Source organism: Indicator indicator, chromosome 16 (assembly GCF_027791375.1).
Source record: "Indicator indicator isolate 239-I01 chromosome 16, UM_Iind_1.1, whole genome shotgun sequence".
Taxonomy (NCBI): domain Eukaryota; kingdom Metazoa; phylum Chordata; class Aves; order Piciformes; family Indicatoridae; genus Indicator; species Indicator indicator.
In genome coordinates, this window is record NC_072025.1 from 240,819 (window position 1) to 259,261 (window position 18,443).

Here is an 18,443-nt window from a genome sequence, read left to right on the forward strand (position 1 = left end):
AAAAAAACAACCCACAGAACAGCTCAGGTTGAAAGGGACTTCACAGATCATCTGCTCCAACCCCCTGCCATGGGCAGGGACACTTCTCAACTAGACTCAGCTGCTCAAGGCTTCATCCAACCCGGCATTCAACACCTCCAGGGAGAAGACATCCACAGCCTCCCTGGGCAGCCTGTGCCAGAGTCTCACCACCCTCACACCAAAGAACTTCTTCCCCAGCTCCACTCTAACCCTGCTCTGCCTCAGCTCCAAACCATTCCCCCATGGCCTGTCTCCAGACAGCCTCAGGAAAAGTCTCTCTGCAGCCTTCCTGCAGGATCCCTTCAGGTACTGGCAGTCAGCTCTAACGTCCTCCCAAAGTCTCCTCCAGGCTGAACACTCCCAGCTCCCTCAGCCTGGCCTCACAGCAGAGCCCTTGGATCATCTCTGGCCCTGAGGAAAAAGCTTCAGTGTAGAATTGCTGGGAGTCTCCTGATTTCTTTTTTCCTTTTCCATTTAGCTGGAATGTTGCCATATCTCCATCAGATCTCCATCCAACTGCTGCTTTCTGAAATAGCTTTTCACCAGCTTTCACCTGTTCTTAATTCCTGGGTGCAAACCAGCACTCAGGAAATTAATTTCCAACAGAACCCAGAGCTCATTACTTTCTCTGCTCTAAGAAAAAAAAGAGAAAAAAAACAACAGAATTTGCCCTGTTTTCACACCCCTGCTGTCGTGGAGAGGGTGAATAGGGATGGAGGATGGTGATTATGAATTATGAATTATGAAAGTATGAGTTATGAAATTATTGTTTATTATTATTATTAATATTCGATTAATTACTTTATATATATTGATTCGGATGCACAGTTGTAATAATATAGACCATAACTGATTTAGTATTTACAATTATACCCAATTATAATATTTACAGTCAATTTCTAATTAAGGGAACGAAAGGGTGCAGTTCCACCGCTTGGCCACTAGATGGAGTCTCGACAGGGTGCTTGCGGCTGCAAGCTATGTATAGGGATATTTATAATGTTATCACGAGGCAGGTTAAGCTGGAAATATCATGTGGCTATGCGCGGGCGCTTTGAATAAAACGTTACTAGATGTTATACACATGAAAGATACATGCAGCGAGACAAGTTGCCAGATCACATGGGCTCGCTGGGTATCTGCTTCTGCCCGAGGATGGCCCCGTTCGGGCGGCGTTTTCTTTCTCCCTCCCGGCTCTGTGTGGGGGGGGCAAGGTTGGCTTTCTCCTTCTGTGGTCTGCGGGAAGGGCAGTTTGCTTCTTTGTCCTCCCACGGCCTGACTGGAGGACGGCTCAGAAGGGCCAGGTCTTTTTGGTGCTCGGCCCTACGATTGAGGACGGTTTTCCCGTAGGCAGGTCTCCGGTGGGGGGTGCGGTGACGCGATGCTTCCCCCCCTCGGCTTGGCTCGAGATGAGCTGACTGCCGTTTCTCTGGGCGACTGCTTCCATTTGAATTATAATGGTACAGTCATTGCCTCGACTTCAATGGAGAGGCTAATCTTTGCTCTCTCTTTTCCCTCAGGGAAAATCCCGGGTGTTTCGCCTTGATATGGGCTGCGGAGCGGCTACAGGGGGCGACTCCCTCTCTCTCCTGTCGTCTGTGGGGGCCATGCAAGATGCGTTTCTGCTTATTTGGCTGCTTAATTAGCTTGCAGCGTTTCTGGACAGCCAGGCTTGGGCTAGTCCTTCCCCCTTTGGGTTAAAGCTTACACTCTTTGGGGGCTTCCCTCAGTCCTTTTCGACTCGGTCTATGTCGCCTCTAGCGACGGGGTCATCCTTTGCGGGTCCTCGATGCACACTCTGTGGGCTGGCTTCCATGTTCGCAGAGGCTTCCGAGTACGCTTGCGTGGGAAGGCTTATAGCTTACTCAATTGTGAGTTGCATGATGGGTGAAAGCAAAGGAGAGAGCAACGTGGCACCAAAATGGGGCAATACTTATAGACACTCGAGGCTGGGCTTAGCCAATGGGCACACTTGCCAACAACCTGCTTCCATCTATAGAAAGGTGAAGCTAGAATTATGCCCATAGATGGACAGAGCATAGGCATCCCATTGAGATGGGTGCCTGCAGTTGTTTATTCCCTTAGGAGACAGGCTGGCGCCTGATCTTTTGTCTTTCCCCTCCTGAAAGGAGGGTCTGGAAGGGGGACTTCCCAGAACATGTTGGGACAAGTTAGCTGATATCTGGAGGCATAATTCTGGGCATGTGATGCCTTCACAACACCTGCATGAACAGATATCTCTACAGGCTTGCAAAGAGGCAAAGGAGAATAAAATGGTTGCTGGTCCAGCTGCACATCTGAAGCCTGAAGGGTGGGCAGAAGACACAACTGACTGTGTGGTCTGACCTCTGCTACAGCAGGAACCACTGACCTGCTGGGTTTGTGGGGTTTTAAAGCCACCTGTTCTATCACTGGACTCAGGACTTTGGTGTACCTAGATTCATGGAATGGGATGGGTTGGAAGGGACCTCAAAGCTCTTCCAGTTCCAAAAACCTGTCATGGGCAGGGACACCTCCCACCAGCCCATCTTGCTCAAGGCCTCATCCAGCCTGGCCTTCAACACCTCCAGACAGGAGGCAGCCACAGCCTCCCTGGGCAACCTGTGCTAGTGTCTCCTCATCCTGTCAAGAATTTCTTCCTCCTCTCTGTTCTCACTCTCCTCTTTCAGCTCAAAGCCAATGCCCCTTGTCCTAGCACTGCAGTGGATGGACAGAAGAGGGGCTGAGCACCCCTGCTCACTGGCACAGTTGTTATTTACTTCTGCTTCCAAAAACTCCAAGCTCTGAAGAGTTTATAAAAATGACTATGGAAGATTGCCTTTGCAAGCTGGTGCCTCACATGAATGAAAAAGGATACATTTTACATGAAATTAACCTCCAAGTTCAAAATAATCTTAACTTTTCCTGACCTGTGCAGCTTTAGGAGCAGAAAAGCATTTTTAAAACAGTCAGACCTCCACAAATCAGAATCACAGAGTCACAGAATCACAGAATCAGAGTCATAGAATGGCCTGGGTTGGAAGAGACCTCCAAAGGTCATCCAGTCCCACCATCTCTGCAGTCAGCACGGACATCCTCACCTAGATCAGGCTGCCCAGAACCTCACCTTGAATATCTCCAGGGATGGGGCTCCAACCACCTCCCTGGGCAAGCTGTTCTAGTGCTCCACTGCCCTCATGTAGAGAACTGTTCCTAATATAATCAGCAGCCAGAGGGGACAACCAGAATAATAATTCCACATGAAACCCCCAAATCCACACCACACTTGATCATTTTTTATAAGATGCTCATAAAGAAGTTACAAAGACCCTTCCTGGTCCTGCCCACAGCCACATGGCAAACAAGCAGCAGCTGAGACACCCATCCACGGTTCCCTTAGAGTCTGTGAGTGGAAACAACTCTGCTGTTACTTTTCTTCATTCTCCAGACATCATCTAAAATGAGCTAATGGCCAGAAGTCCTTAACCCCCTCACATTTTCTGTGACAGTCTCAACACACAGCTCAGACATCACTGTGTGTGTTGCAGACACCTGCAGTTCTCAGCTACATCCTCTTCTACACATTTGTTTTTTTGTTCCCCAGTCTTACACTAGCAGAACCAATAAAGTGAATAATGAGGTTAAAAAAGCTAAAGCTCAGTTAGAATTCAATCTAGCCAGGGAGAGCAAGGGGAACAGGAGAAGTGTCTACAGGTACATTAATAGTAAAAAGAAGTCTAGGGAAGGTGTGGGACCCCTCAGGATAGAAAGAGCAGAACTGGTGACTAGTGACATGGAGAAGGCTGAGGTTCTCAATGACTTCACTGGCAAGGGCCCTAACCACACTCCCAGAGTCACAGAAATGACAGGGACTGGAAGAAGGAACTGCCCATGGTGAGTGAAGATCAGCTTCATGACCATCGGATTAACCTGAAAGTGTCCAAGTCCATGGGACCTGATGAGATACACCCACAGGTGCTGAGGGAACTGGGGATGAGGTCACTAAACCACACTCTATTATAGTCCAAAAGTCCTGGCAGGCTGGTGAAGTCCCCACTGACTGGAAAAGGGGAAACATAGTTCCCATATCCAACAAGGAAAAGAGGAATGACACAGGGAACTATAGGCCAGGCAGTCTCACCTCTGTGCCTGGTAAGACCACGGAGCAGATCCTCCTGGAGGAACTGCTGAGGCTGAAGAATAACAAAGAGGTGATTTGGTACAACTAACACAACACAACTGCATCAAGGGCAACTCCTGCCTGACAAACCTGGGATAAGGACAAGGTCACAACATCAATAGCTGAGGGGTGAGCAACTGACATCATTGACCTGGACCTGAGCAAAGCCTTCCACACTGTCCCACACCACAGCCTGGGCTCCAAGCTGGTGCAGTCTGGGATTGATGGGTGGACCATTCAGTGGATAAAGAACTGGCTTGATGGCTGCACCCAAAGAGTGACTGTGAATGGGTCGGTGGCCAAGTAGAGGCCAGGGACAAGTGGAGTCCCTCAGGGCTCAGTCCTGGGACCAGGCTTGTTCAACATCTTTGTTGGTGCCAATGACAGTGGCACTGAGGCATCCCCAGCACCAAGCTGTGTGGTGCAGCTGACACACTGGAGGGAAAGGATCCATCCAGAGGGACCAGGACAGGCTGCAAAGCTGGGCCCAAGGAAACCTCATGAGGTTCAACAAGGCCAAGTGCAAGGTCCTGCAGCTGGATAGGGGCAATCCCAGGCACTGATAGAGACTGGGCAGGGACTGGCTGGAGAGCAGCTCTGGAGAAAAGGCCTTGGAGGTGCTGGTGGAGGAGAAGCTCAGCAGGAGCCAGCAGTGAGCACTTGCAGCCCAGAGAGCCAAGCAGAGCCTGGGCTGCATCCAGAGAAGTGTGGCCAGCAGGGCCAGGAAGGGGATTCTCCCCCTCTGCTCCACTCTGCTCAGACCACACCTGGAGCTCTGGGTCCAGTTCTGGAGCCTCTGTTCCAGGAAGGCTCTGGAGGGGCTGGAAGGTGTCCAGAGAAGGGCCATGAGGATGAGCAGAGGGCTGGAGCTGCTCTGTTCTGGAGACAGCCTGAGAGAGTTGGGGTTGTGCAGTGTGGAGAGGAGAAGGCTCCAAGGAGACCTTCTTGTGGCCTTCCAGTATCTTGGCGGGGGCTCCAAGAAAGCTGGGGAGGGACTTTTGAGGGTGTGAGGGAGTGATAGGACTGGGGGGGCTGGATCCAATCTGGAGGAGGGTAGATTCAGATTTGATGTTAGGAAGAAGTTATTCTCCATGAGGGTGGTGAGAGACTGGCACAGGTTGCCCAAGGAGGTGTGGAAGCCTCATCCCTGGCGGTTTTTGCAGCCAGGCTGGATGTGGCTGTGAGAAACCTGCTGTAGGGTGAGGTGTCCCTGCCCATGGCAGGGAGGTTGGAACTGGATGAACCTTGAGGCCCCTTCCAACCCTGACAATTCTGTGATTCTGTAAAGGCAGTGGGAGAAGGAAAACATCCTCTATTAGATGCCTTGTTGGAATTATTAACCAAGGCTGTCTCAATGGAGAGAAAGGAATCCCAAACCCAGCCAGAGAATCACAGAACCATAGAATGGTAGAGGTTGGAAGGCACCTCCAGAGATCATCCAGTCTAGAGCAGGGTCACCCAGGGCAGGGCACACAGGAGCACATCAGGGGGGTTTGGAAGGTCTCCAGAGAAGGAGACTCCACAACCTCTCTGGGCAGCCTGCTCCAAGCCTCCAGCACCCTCACAACAAAGAAGTTTCTCCTCATGCTGAGGTGGAACCTCCTGGCTTCCAGCCTGTACCTGTTGGCCTTGTCCTGTCCCTGGGCACCACCATACAGAGCCTGGCACCTTCATCCTGACAGCCACCCCTCAGACACTGATAGACATTAACCAGGTCCCCTCTCAGCCTTCTCCTCTCCACACTAAACAGCCCCAGGGCTCTCACCCTTTCTTTGTAGCACAAATGTGTCAGTGTCTTCATCCTCCTGGTAGCCTCCATTGGACTCTCTCCAGTAGATCCCTGTCCCTCTTGAACTCACAGTAGCTAACTTTAGACATCTGTAATTCACATCTGGTGATGTTTGAAATGCTCTAGAGCATCCAAAATCTATCTTCTTAGCACTGACAGATATGACAGGGATCCAGAGGAGATCTGTCCCTCTGGAACATTACTGGAGAACAGCTAAAATGCTCCTCGGTGTCTCAAAGAGCACTGAAGGAATGTGTTTGCCAAGTCCTTTGAGTTCTGAGTCTCTACACCTGAGTTTATTACAAAGTCACTTGCCCTAAAACCAAGGGAGAGTAACTGTGAGGTGAAATTCATCAACACATTCAATTAGAGCTTCATTTCAACATCTGACTGGCACCTATAGGAAGTCTGAGGAGGGACTGTTCTGAAGGGCCTGTGGGGGTAGGACAAGAGCCAATGGTTGTTCCCACTGAGGGTAGTGAAAGGAACAGGTTGCCCAGAGAGGTGGTGGAGGCCCCCAACCCTGGAGACAGCTAAGGTCAAACTTGCTTTCTTTGCAGTGTTCACCACATATTCCTATTCTCTCTCCATGATACCCCTCAGCTGATACCCTGCGGCTGGATCGGGCCAAGGCCAGGCACAAATCCAGGCTGGGTGCAGAGGGGAGTGAGAGCAGCCCTGAAGAAAGAGCCTTGGGGGTGCTGGGTCCTGAGCAGCTCCCCAGGAGCCAGCAGTGCCCTCCTGCAGCCCTCACGCAGCTGTGTGTTGGGCTGCAGCCAGAGGAGTGTGGGCAGCAGAGCAGGAGAGGGGATTCTGCCCCTTGGCTCTGCTCTGCTCAGACCTCACCTCCAATCCTGCCTCCAGTTCTGGTGTCCCCAGCAGCAGGAGGACACAGAGCTGTGGAGTGAGTGCAGAGGAGGCCCCAGAGATGATCCCAGGGCTGGAGCAGCTCTGCTGTGAGGCCAGGCTGAGGGAGCTGGGGGTGTTCAGCCTGGAGAGGAGAAGGCTCCAGGGGGACCTCAGAGCTGCCTGCCAGGACCTGAAGGGATCCGCAGGAAGGCTGCAGAGAGACTTTTCCTGAGGGTGTCCAGAGCCAGGCCAAGGGGGAATGGTTTGGAGCTGAGGCAGAGCAGGGTTAGAGTGGAGCTGGGGAAGAAGTTCTTTGGTGTGAGGGTGGTGAGACTCTGGCACAGGCTGCCCAGGGAGGCTGTGGCTGCCTCCTGCCTGGGGGTGTTGAAGGCCAGGCTGGATGAGGCCTTGAGCAACCTGGGCTGGTGGGAGGTGTCCCTGCCCATGGCAGGGGGTTGGAGCAGATGATCTCTGATGTCCCCTCCAACCCAAGCCATTCTGTGATTCTGTGATTATTGACCTGTTTTGTTTCCCTCTTTACACATTTTTAAGCTGTGCAGCTTCTCCTTTCCAACTTTTATTCACATTAATGACATTTGTATGCTGGGTAACTGTGTCTGAACCTGGAACTTCATGGTTTTTTTTCAGCAGAACGTAGCCCTCAGACACCGAGAAATTTACTGGTGTGTTTTTGCAGAGCTGCCTTTACTTCTTTGTTTCTCAGACTGTGGATGAAAGGACTGTACAAGGGAGTGAGAACAGGGAAGACTTTGTCTGGAGATATTTGGGTATCCTGATGAGGAAGTACATAAATGGTTAATATTGACCAGTAAAAAAGGATCAGCACAGTAAGGTGTGAGGAGCAAGTAGAAAAGTCCCTTTTCCTTTCAGTGGCGAAAGGAACCCTGATGACTGTGATGATGTCGAGATGTGATGAGAAGGTCAGCAGTTAGGGATGCAGGGAGCACGCACCTGCTACAGCAGAAACAAGAAGTGCTGCCACACTGTAGGAGAGCTCCAGGATGAGCAACGAGGCACAGAAGTGTTCAGTTTCATTAGATCCACAGACATATGTCAGTATAGAATCAGCTAGAAAGCTACTGAGGCAGGATGCAGCAGGCAGCTGCAGGCAGAGCTTGCCCTCATCCTGATGGGTAGTGCAGGGCTTGCATATCGCTGGGTACTGGCCATAGGACATCGGCACGAGGAGGTAGCACTCTGCAGCTGCCAGGCAGCCAAAGAAAGAGTATTGTGCGAGGCATCCCCTGACTGAGATACTTCTGTTTCCACTCAGAGAGCTAAGTAACATTCTTAGCAAGATATTTGAGCTGTAGCAGATTTCCAAGCAGGACAAATTGCTCATGAAGAAGTACATGGGGGTCTGAAGGTGCTGATGAGATGCTGTCAGCACAATGATGATGATGTTTCCAATTATGGTTGCACTATAGATGGACAAAAACAAGAGGAAGAGAAAAGAAAGAATCCAACTCAGGGCCATTCCCAAACCCCAGAAGCATGAATTCTGTAACAGCTGTTTTGTTTTTCCTCTTGCTTCGTCATAACTTTTGTTCTAGTAATAACCCAGGAAATGGTAGCACTGATGAAGACCTTGGCAGATAAGACTCAGCAAATGCAAGTGTCTTCAGAGGACAAAGAAGGGGAGAGAAACAGTGTCTTTGCATTGCCAGGCCTGCCCCCTGCTCTGCAGAAAGTTTTCTCACAAGCCTATAGTCACATTCCTTGTAGTCCAAGTACTAAGAAGTTCACTTACAACTCCTGTGAAGAGAGACTGAGAGCCCTGGGGTTGCTTAGTGTGGAGAGGAGAAGGCTGAGAGGGGACCTGATCAATGTCTATCAATAGCTGAGGGGTGGCTGTCATGATGAAGGTGCCAGGCTCTTGGTGGTGGTGTCCAGCATCAACAGGTACAAGTTGAAACCCAGGAGGTTCCACCTCAGCATGAGGAAAAACTTCTTTGTTGTGAGGGTGCTGGAGCCCTGGAGCAGGCTGCTGTGATAAAAAGGTTATTAATTTATGAATTATGAAATATGAAAGATGAAAAGATTTAAAATTAATTATTAAAAATATTAATAACCAATTAATCACTAATTTATATATAGATTCTAATACATGGTTGTGAAAACATATCCCATAACTGGTTTAGTATGTACAATTTGACCCAATTAGAATATTTACAGAATTAATTTCTAATTAAGGGAACGAAGGGTGTAGTTCCACCGCTGGTCCACCAGATGGTGACTGGACAAGACGCTTGGCGGCTTGAACTATATACAGAGAAAGATTTACAATGCTATTAAAAGGCAATTCAAGCTGGAATATCACGTGGCTAGGTGCGGGTGCTTTGAACTGAATGTTAGTGAGTGTTGCACATGTGAACAGACATACTGTGTCTTTGTAGCAAAGCAAATTGCTGGGTTACACTGGCTGCTCGCTGCCTGTCTGCCTGGGGCTGGCCTGGGGCTGGGCAGGGGAAGGCTTCCAGGGCTGAGGCTGCAGCTGAGTCACTGGTGGGCACTTTCCTCTGGATGGGGACTTTCTTTCTCCTCCCGTCTCTGCAGGAGTAGCAAGGCTTTCCGTCAATCCGGCTTCCCTTGGCAGGGTGGTCCCACAGCGCAACTGCGGCGGCTGGGGGCTGGCAGGGCTGATGCTGGGAAATGGTCCTGCGCGGCGGGGCCAGGTCCTTCAGGGTCGGCCCTTGTAGGGTCGGCCTGCACGGTGAGGCGGGGCGACTGTTCCTGATAGGCGGGGTTGGCTGTCTCCAATCCTGGAGATGGGCTTTGGGGAAGGGGTGCGGCTACGTGGAACAGCAGTTCCCCTCGGCTCAAAGTGATCTGACAATGCCGATTCTTCTCAGTGACTGCTTCCCGTGTAAGGTTACAATGCAGTTCTTGGCTTGACTCAAAGGAGAGGCTGTGTCTCTCTCTCTCTCAGGAAGTCCCGAGTTATATTACCCTGACGACACAGGGCTGTGGAGCGGTGATGGTAGGCTCCGTTTGTATCCCACGAACAATGGGGTCACGCAGGGTGCACCTGAACACTGTCCTGCTTTCCGAACCAGTACACATGAAGTCATGGCTGTTTGGTCTACTACTTATAGCTGTAGCAAATGTTGGACTGCCCGGCTTGGGTTAGTCCCTCCCGCTCTGGGCCAAAGCTTACCCTGGGGCATCCAGTCCTCCTTAAGACACGACTGGGCTTATGACACTGGCTTTTGTAGCTTCAGCGAAGGGATCTCCATTGCAGATATCTTGGGCAAACTGAGGTGCAGTGGTCTTCCTGGGGTGTTGGCTTCTTCTCCGTGTTGCAGAGGCTGCTAGTATGCTTGCATGTGGGAGTGAGGAGGCTTACATACAATGAGCTTAAGTGCTGTGAGCTTACATAGCTTGAGCAAAGCAAGAAAGCAAAAGCAGAGAGCAAATTGTAAACAAGAGGGGTAATACTTACAAGCTTCTTGAGGCTGGATCTGGCCAATGGGCACACTTATCAACCACCTGCTTTAACCTATAGAAAGCGTGAAGCTAGAATTATGCCCTTAATTGGAAGAAGCATGAGCATGCCATGTGATGGGAACATGTAGTTGTTTACCCCTTAGGAGACAGGTTGGTGCCGGGGTCTTTGTCCCGCACTCCAGGAAAGGAGGGTGGAAGAGGGGACTCCGACAAACATATTGGGGCAAGTTTCCAGTATTTAGGGGCATAATTCTGGGCATAAAGTGCCTTCACCACAGCTGCCCAGAAAGGTTGTGGAGTCTCCTTCTCTGGAGACTTTCAGAATCCATCTGGCTGTGTTCCTGTGTGCCCTGCCCTGGGTGACCCTGCTTTGGCAGGGGGGCTGAACACGATGATCTCTGGAGGTCCCATTTCAACCCCTGCCATTCTGTGGTTCTGTGAACAACGCTGATGGCTCTTCTCAGGCACAAGACTGCATCTTAACACCTTTTCCCTGTGTGCAAAAAGCTAAAAATCTTTTTGCATTAGATCCCACCAGAAGTGCTGCCACATTTCTTTATGCTGTGAAAATAAGCAGCATTTGGTCTTTGCTCCAGCGGTGGCACAGCCATTTTCCCATTGCCAACACCTGATGATGTATCCTACACCTGCACTAAACCCCAGCCTGCAGCAGCACCTCTAGCGCAGATATTTTTCTTATTTGAAGGAGGCTGAAAGAGAATTCAACTCCCACCCAGGAACGCAAGCATGCAGCACATCTACACCGTCCTCAGCACATGTTCACCCAGCACATGTTCAACCAATCAAACACACAGCACCTTCCAGCTGTCTCACAATTCAGTCTTGGCAACAAGTAGAGTGAAGGATTCCAGATTTAAGAAGTTTAGAATCAGAATGATAGAACAATCTGGGTTGGAAGGGACCTTCGAAGGTCACCCAGTCCAACCTCTGCACTCAGCAGGGACATCCTCCCCTAGAGCAGGTTGCTCAGAGCCTTGCTGAGCCTCACCTTGAATATCTCCAGGGATAAAGCCTCAGCCACCTCCCTGGGCAACCTGTTGCAGAGTTCCAGCAGCCTCCTGGCACTTGTTTCTCACATCCAATCTCAATCTGCTCTGCTCTCATTTCAAACCATTGTCCTGTCCCTGCAGGCCTTTGGGAACAGTCCCTCTGCAGCCTGCTTGGAGCCCCTTCAGGTACTGGAAGGAAGCTCTAAGGTCTGCCTGGAGTCTTCTCTTCTCCAGGCTGAACACCCCCAGCTCCCTCAGCCTGTCCTCATAGCAGAGGTTCTCCAGCCCTTGGATCATCTTTGGGCTCCTGTGGGCCTGCTCCATCAGGTCCATGTCCTTCCAGTGTTGAGGGTCCCACAGCTGGACACAGCCCTGCAGGTGAGGTCTCCCCAGAGCAGAGCAGAGGGGTAGGAGCCCCTTTCTCCATCTCTGGCCACATTGCTCTGGATGCAGCCCAGGCTGCCCTTGGACAGACACCATAGCAGTGAAAGACGTGTAAAGCGATCCAGCCAACAACTTACACCTGGACCACTTATGATGGTTAGATATAGTAGGAAGTTCTTCACAGTGAGGCTGGGGAGACACTGGAACTGGCTGCCCAGGGAGGTGGTTGATGTCCTGTCCCTGAAGACATTCAAGCTCAACCTGGATGTGTCCCTGGACAGCCTGCTCTAGCTGGAGGTGTCCCTGCTGAGTGTGGGGTAGGAGGGGGTTGGACAAAGTGACCTTTGAGGGTTCCTTCCAACCCAATGAAACCTGTGAAGCTGTTATGATGAGACTTACACATTTCTTTCCATTTAAAACATTTGCATTTTAAATTTTCATTTAAACATTTATGCATTCAAAACCCACCCCCAGATCTTTAACCAATTTACCAACATCTGACAACTGAAAATGCTGGCAGCGTGTCCTGTTTCTGTGACAAACTGCTCAGACCATCACTGTTTCTTACCTGAAACCACAGGAACATTGAAATCCTGTTGGAAAATCTTTCACTTGTCTACATCTGGTATCCATTATTTTCTTTAAGAGCTCGAATAAAGAAAAAAAAAGAAAAAGAATCAGAAGAATTAGGGCTCTTCGTATGCCAAAGACCCTCCATCAGAGCTCCTGGTCTGTCAAAGACCCTCCTCCCCCACATAGTTTCAATATTTTCCTTTTTTTTCCCCAACCAACTGAATATCCCAGCTCTTCTTTTCCATTCTGTCAGGTACAGTGTTCCTTCCTTCACCTCATTCCTTAAAAACCCTTTCAGAGTTGAGACTTGGGAAATACTCTAGGGGATCAGCAAGCAAACAAAAGCCTTGGCAAGGACATTGTCATCAAGAAGTTGTTTACAATGAGGGTGGGGAGACACTGGAACAAGTTGCCCAGGAAGGCTGTGGATGCCTTTTCCCTGGAGGTGTTCCAGGCCAGGCTGGATGAGGCCTTGAGCTATCTGGGCTGGTGGAGGTGTCCCAGCCCATGGCAGGGGGTTGGAGATGGATGAACTTTGGGCCTCCTTCCAACCTAACCCCTTCTGTGAATTTATTAACCTCCTACAAACATCCTTTTCTCGTACACTTTGACTAGAATTTAGCATTTTCTTAGCCTTGATTGCTTTTGGGCCTGGATGGAATTGAATTTGTAGACAGGATGACAACTGATTGAAAAATCACTGTGAGGATCTTCACTGCTATCTAGCCATCACTGGGTTCCACAGATGTGTTGAAGTCTAAGACTGACAGGGCTTGCATTCAATGCCAGGCAGCTCCCTGAGTGCCAGCTATTTCAGTAACAGATTGCCTTAGGTTGGAAGGGACCCCCAAAGGTTATCTTGTCTAACCCCCCTGGCACTCATCAGGGACACCTCCAATGAGACCAGGCTGCCCACAGCCACATGGAGTCTGATCTTGAATGTCTCACCCACATCCCTGGGCAGTCTGTTCCAGTGTCTCATCACTCATTCTGCAGAGATTCTGCTCCATCTTTTCCTGCAGGGTGGAGTTTGTGCCCAGCTATGGTATCAACAAAGAAGTGAGATGATTGTTCCAGCTCCTGGGTTTTAATCACAGCTTCCTCAGCAGCATTTAAGAAGGCCAAGCAGACTGTAATTCATTAGTCAGTATTCAGCGTGCCTCATCTCCAAGTGGAGACAGCAACAGCTTCATGAATAAACATCTGGGCAAAGCACAACTTTGCCTCAGCTTGGCCAGCCTCAGAAAACAGAAATCAACTCACAAAAGCTTGGGGAAATTCCGAAACCACATGAAAAGCCAAGACCCATGTACGCAGACAGGGAAGTTGTCTTATGCAAATGCCACTAGATGGGAGTGCAGGAAAACAACCCTGGAGAGCGAGCGTGACGCTGCACCTACAGCTGCGCCACTGCAGAGCTGCTCGTGGCTGAGCTACAGACACTGCACATCACCACTTGAGCTGCAGACATTGCATGTCACCTCCTGTGAGCTGCAGGCACTGCATGTCACCTCCTGTGAGATGCAGGCAGTGCATGTCACCAATTGAGATGCAGACACTGCATGTCACCACGAGCTTCAGGAAATGCATGTCTCCTGTTGAGCAGCAGGAATTGCATGTCACCCCTTCTGATAGCCAATGTGAGATGAATTGATTGTGTCTGCAAAGCTCCAGACCTACCTGTTGAGTTCCCATGAGGTACTCTTAGTTTCCCATCAGGTCACTGCTTTGTCAATTCTGTGGTAGAAATAAAATACTTGCGGTCAACTGATAATTGCTGTGGTCTCCCTGATTGTCTGCTATAGGCTTTAGTCTGGAGGACAAGACAGATCTCTGTTCATAGAATCATAGAATCATAGAATCAAGAAGGCTGGAAGAGACCTCAAAGATCATCGAGTCCAACCTGTCACCCTAAACCTCATGACTATCTAAACCATTGCACCAAGTGCCACATCCAATCCCCTCTTGAACACCTCCAGGGATGGTGACTCCACCACCTCCCTGGGCAGCCCATTCCAATGGCCAACCACTCTCTCTGTGAAGAACTTTCTCCTCACCTCCAGCCTAAACCTCCCCTGGCGCAGCTTGAGACTGTGTCCTCTTGTTCTGGTGCTGGTTGCCTGGGAGAAGAGATCAAACCCCTCCTGGCTACAACCTCCTTTCAGGTAGTTGTAGACAGCCTGTTCTTGGTGCCAGAGTGCCTCCATGGAATGAATCCAGACAATATTAATTTGTGCCTGGCCTCAACTACCTAGTTACAAAGTCCAGCTGGAAAGTTAAGAGACAATGGGCAATGGAAGTCCTCCAGTATCAAAACTGTTACCTGGAAAGGCTGTGGAAACTATCAACAGTATCATAGAATGGCTTGAGCTGGAAGGGACCTTAGAGATCACGTTCTCCAAACCCCTGCCATGGGCAGAGACACCTCTCAACCAGCCCAGGTTGCTCAAGGCCTCATCCAGCCTGGCCTTGAACACCCCCAGGCAGGAGGCATCCATAGCCTCTGACCTGTTCCAGAGTCTCACAACCCTCACACCAAAGAACTTCTTCCCCAGCTCCACTCTAACCCTGCTCTGCCTCAGCTCCAAACCATTCCCCCTTGGCCTGGCTCTGGACACCCTCAAAAAGGGAAAAGTCTCTCTGCAGCCTTCCTGCAGGATCCCTTCAGGCACTGGCAGGCAGCTCTGAGGTCCCCCTGGAGCCTTCTCCTCTCCAGGCTGCACACCCCCAGCTCCCTCAGCCTGGCCTCACAGCAGAGCTGCTCCAGCCCTGGGATCATCTCTGGGGCCTCCTCTGGACTCGCTCCACAGCTCTGTGTCCTCCTCCTGCTGGGGACACCAGAACTGGAGGCAGGATTGGAGGTGAGGTCTGAGCAGAGCAGAGCCAAGGGATAGAATCCCCTCTCCTGCCCTGCTGCCCACACTCCTCTGGCTGTAGCCCAGCACACAGCTGCGTGAGGGCTGCAGGAGGGCACTGCTGGCTCTTGGGGAGCTGCTCAGGACCCAGCACCCCCAAGGCTCTTTCTTCAGGGCTGCTCTCACCCCACTCTGCACCCAGCCTGGATTTGTGCCTGGCCTTGGCCTGACCCAGATGCAGGACCTTGCCTTGTGACTTTTTGAGCCTCTTGCAGCAGGCCCAGAGTTTTCTGGGCATGCTGGCTGCCAGAAAGCCAAGGGAGGACTGTGCCTGGAGGATTGTAACAGTGTGAGAGCTGAAATCCCTCTCCCACATCAACAATAACCAGGTTAGCTCAGGCTGGAAGCAAATGCAAGCTGTATTTACAAGCAAAACTACAATCTATGATGCAATGCAATGACTCTGTACAAATAGACACTATTCACAACATTTGCAAGTATGTACAATCAACAGAAAAGCACAATCAAGTCCCCTTTGGTTTCCCCAAGGGGCCTTCCCCAAGGGACCTCACCCCCCAGCCAGAAGGAATCCCCCCAGACTCCCGTGGCAAAAGGCAGAAAGTCAAGAAGCAGAGAGGCTGTCAGACTTACCTTGTCAAGGTCAGTACGTGTTATCTTCAGCCAGAAAAGAAGAAGCAGGCAGACAGAAGACAAGCAAGCTGAGACTGAGACATTTTGTTTTGAGTAGGGATTCTTAAACATTTCTATATCTCCAATGGAAGTGTTTAGAACAATCATTATTTTGCTTTTCTTACACCCAATAGTTATTTATTTACATTATTTCACTTTCTCTGCTCGAACTTTGTGAAGAAAAATTAGGAAGACAGTCTTAAAACCACCACAAGGATATTCAGGTATCAAGATGCCTGCCACTTCCTCATGGATCATGGACAGATAAATCTCTGCAATGATCACAACTCTTTTCTGGAGATTCCCTGGATTGGCTCCAATATATTTTGTGAACTCTGGATTTATTATTATTTTTTTAATGTATCTTTGGCTCCTTTTCCAACAATTGAAGACAATGTTGACACATTGCTCTTTGTTGGGACTTAACCCACACGACTACTATGTGGGCTGGCACTTGGCATCACAGAATCACAGAATTAACCAGGTTGGATGTGGTCTACCTTGATTTCTGTAAGGCATTTGACACTGTGTCCCACAGTATCCTTGCTATTAAACTGAGGCATTGTGGTCTGGATCATCAGGTAGTGAGGTGGATTGTGAACTGGTTGAAGGAAAGAAGGTCAAAGAGTTGTGGTCAATGGGATGGAATCTAATTGGAAGCCTGTGTCTAGCGGAATCCCTCAGGGGTCAGTACTGGGACCAGAGCTGTTCAATATATTCATCAATGACCTCGATGAGGGCACAGAGAGCACTCTCAGCAAGTTTGCTGATGACACAAAGCTGGGTGGAGTGGCAGACACAGGAGGGCTATGCTGCCATTCAGTGAGACTTGTACAGGCTGAGCACTGGGCAGGGAGAAATTTGATGAAGTTCAACAAGGGCAAGTGTTGAGTCTTGTACCTGGGAAGGAACAAGTCCATGCACCAGTGTAGGTTGGGGACAGACCTGCTGGAGAGCAGTGAAGGCGAAAGGGGCCTGGGGGTCCTGGTGGATGGAAGGGTGACCATGAGCCAGCAATGTGCTCTTGTGGCGAAGACGGCCAATGGCATCCTGGGGTGGATTAGAAGGGGTGTGACCAGTAGGTCTAGAGAGATTCTCCTCCCCCTCTACTCTGCACTGCTAAGGCCACACCTGGAATACTGTGTCCAGTTCTAGGCCCCTCAGTTCAAGAAAGACAGGGAGCTACTTGAAAGAGTCCAGCACAGAGCCACCAGAATGATGAAGGGAGTGGAACATCTTCCATACAAGGAGAGACTGAGGGAGCTGAGGGCTCAGTAGCTTAGAGAAGAGGAGACTGAGAGGTGACCTCATCAATGTTTATAAATATGTAAAGGGTGAGTGCCAAGAGGATGGAGCCAGGCCCTGCTAGGTGGTGCCCAGTGACAGGACAAGGGGCACTGGGTGCAAGTTGAGGCATAGTAAGTTTCACATAAATAGGAAATTTTTTTTCCCTGTGAGGGTGACAGAGCCCTGGAACAGGCTGCCCAGGGAGGTGGTGGAGTCTCCCTCTCTGAAGATATTCAAAACTTGCCTGGATGTGTTCCTGGGTAATCTGGTGTAGGTGGTCCTGCTCTGGCAGGGGGGTTGGACTGGATGAGCTTTTGAGGTCCCTTCCAGCTCCTGAAATTCTGTGATTCTGTGATTGTGATTCTGTGGACCTTCAAGATCATCAAGTCCAACCTATCACCCAACACCATCCAATCAACTAAACCATGGCACTGAGTCTGTTTTTAAACACTTCCAGGGATGGTGACTCCATGACCTCCCTGGGTAGTCCATTCCGATGGCAAATTTCTCTTTCTGGGAAGAATTTCTTCCTCACATCCAGCCCAAACCTCCCCTGGTGCAGGCTGAGACTGTGCCCTCTCCTTCTGTCACTGTGTGCCTGGGAAAGGAGACCAATCTCCACCTTTCAGGGAGCTGTAGAGAGCAATGAGGTCTCCCCTCAACCTCCTAAACACCCCCAGCTCCCTCAGCCTCTCCTCACTGGGCTTGTGCTCCAGACCCCTCCTCAGCCTTGTGCTCCAGACCCCTCCCCAGCCTTGGTGCCCTTCTCTGGACACATTCCAGCATCTCAACATCTTTCTTGAATTGAGGCCTCCAGAACTGGACACAGTAATCAAGGTGTGGCCTAACCAGTGCTCAGCATAGGGCAGGATGACTTCCCTGCTCCTGCTGGCCACACTGTTCCTGATCCAGGCCAGGATGCCATTGGCCTTGTTGGCCACCTGGGCACACTGCTGGCTCCTGTTCAGCTGCTGTCCACCAGCATCCCCAGGTCCCTCTCTGCCTGGCTGCTCTCCAACCACTCTGTCCCCAGCCTGTAGCGCTGCGTGGATTTGCTGAGGACAAAGTGCAGAACCCCTTAAACTTATTGAATCTCACGCCCTTGGACTCTGCCCACCCAGCCAGCCCATCAAGCTCCCTCTGCAGAGCCTCCTACCCTCTAACAGATCAATTCCTGCTCCCAGCTTGGTGTCATCTGCAAACTTACTGATGATGGACTCGATCCCCTCGTCCAGATCATCAATAAAGGTATTGAACAGGATTTGGCCCAACACTGATCCCTGGGGGACACCACTGGTGCCTGGTGTCAGCTGGCAGTGGCACCATTCACCACCACTCTCTGGGCTCGGCCCTCCAGC

At 50.5% G+C, this 18,443-nt stretch overlaps 1 protein-coding gene across 1 annotated transcript; it reads right to left on the reverse strand.

Annotated features, from left to right (window-relative positions):
• Positions 1 to 7,479: 7,479 nt before the first annotated feature.
• Positions 7,480 to 9,902, reverse strand: LOC128972232 (olfactory receptor 5B21-like). The gene is given in 3 exon segments (XM_054388101.1): positions 7,480 to 8,295; positions 8,297 to 8,365; positions 9,789 to 9,902. Coding segments are annotated over 3 exon segments (999 nt in total).
• Positions 9,903 to 18,443: the final 8,541 nt, after the last annotated feature.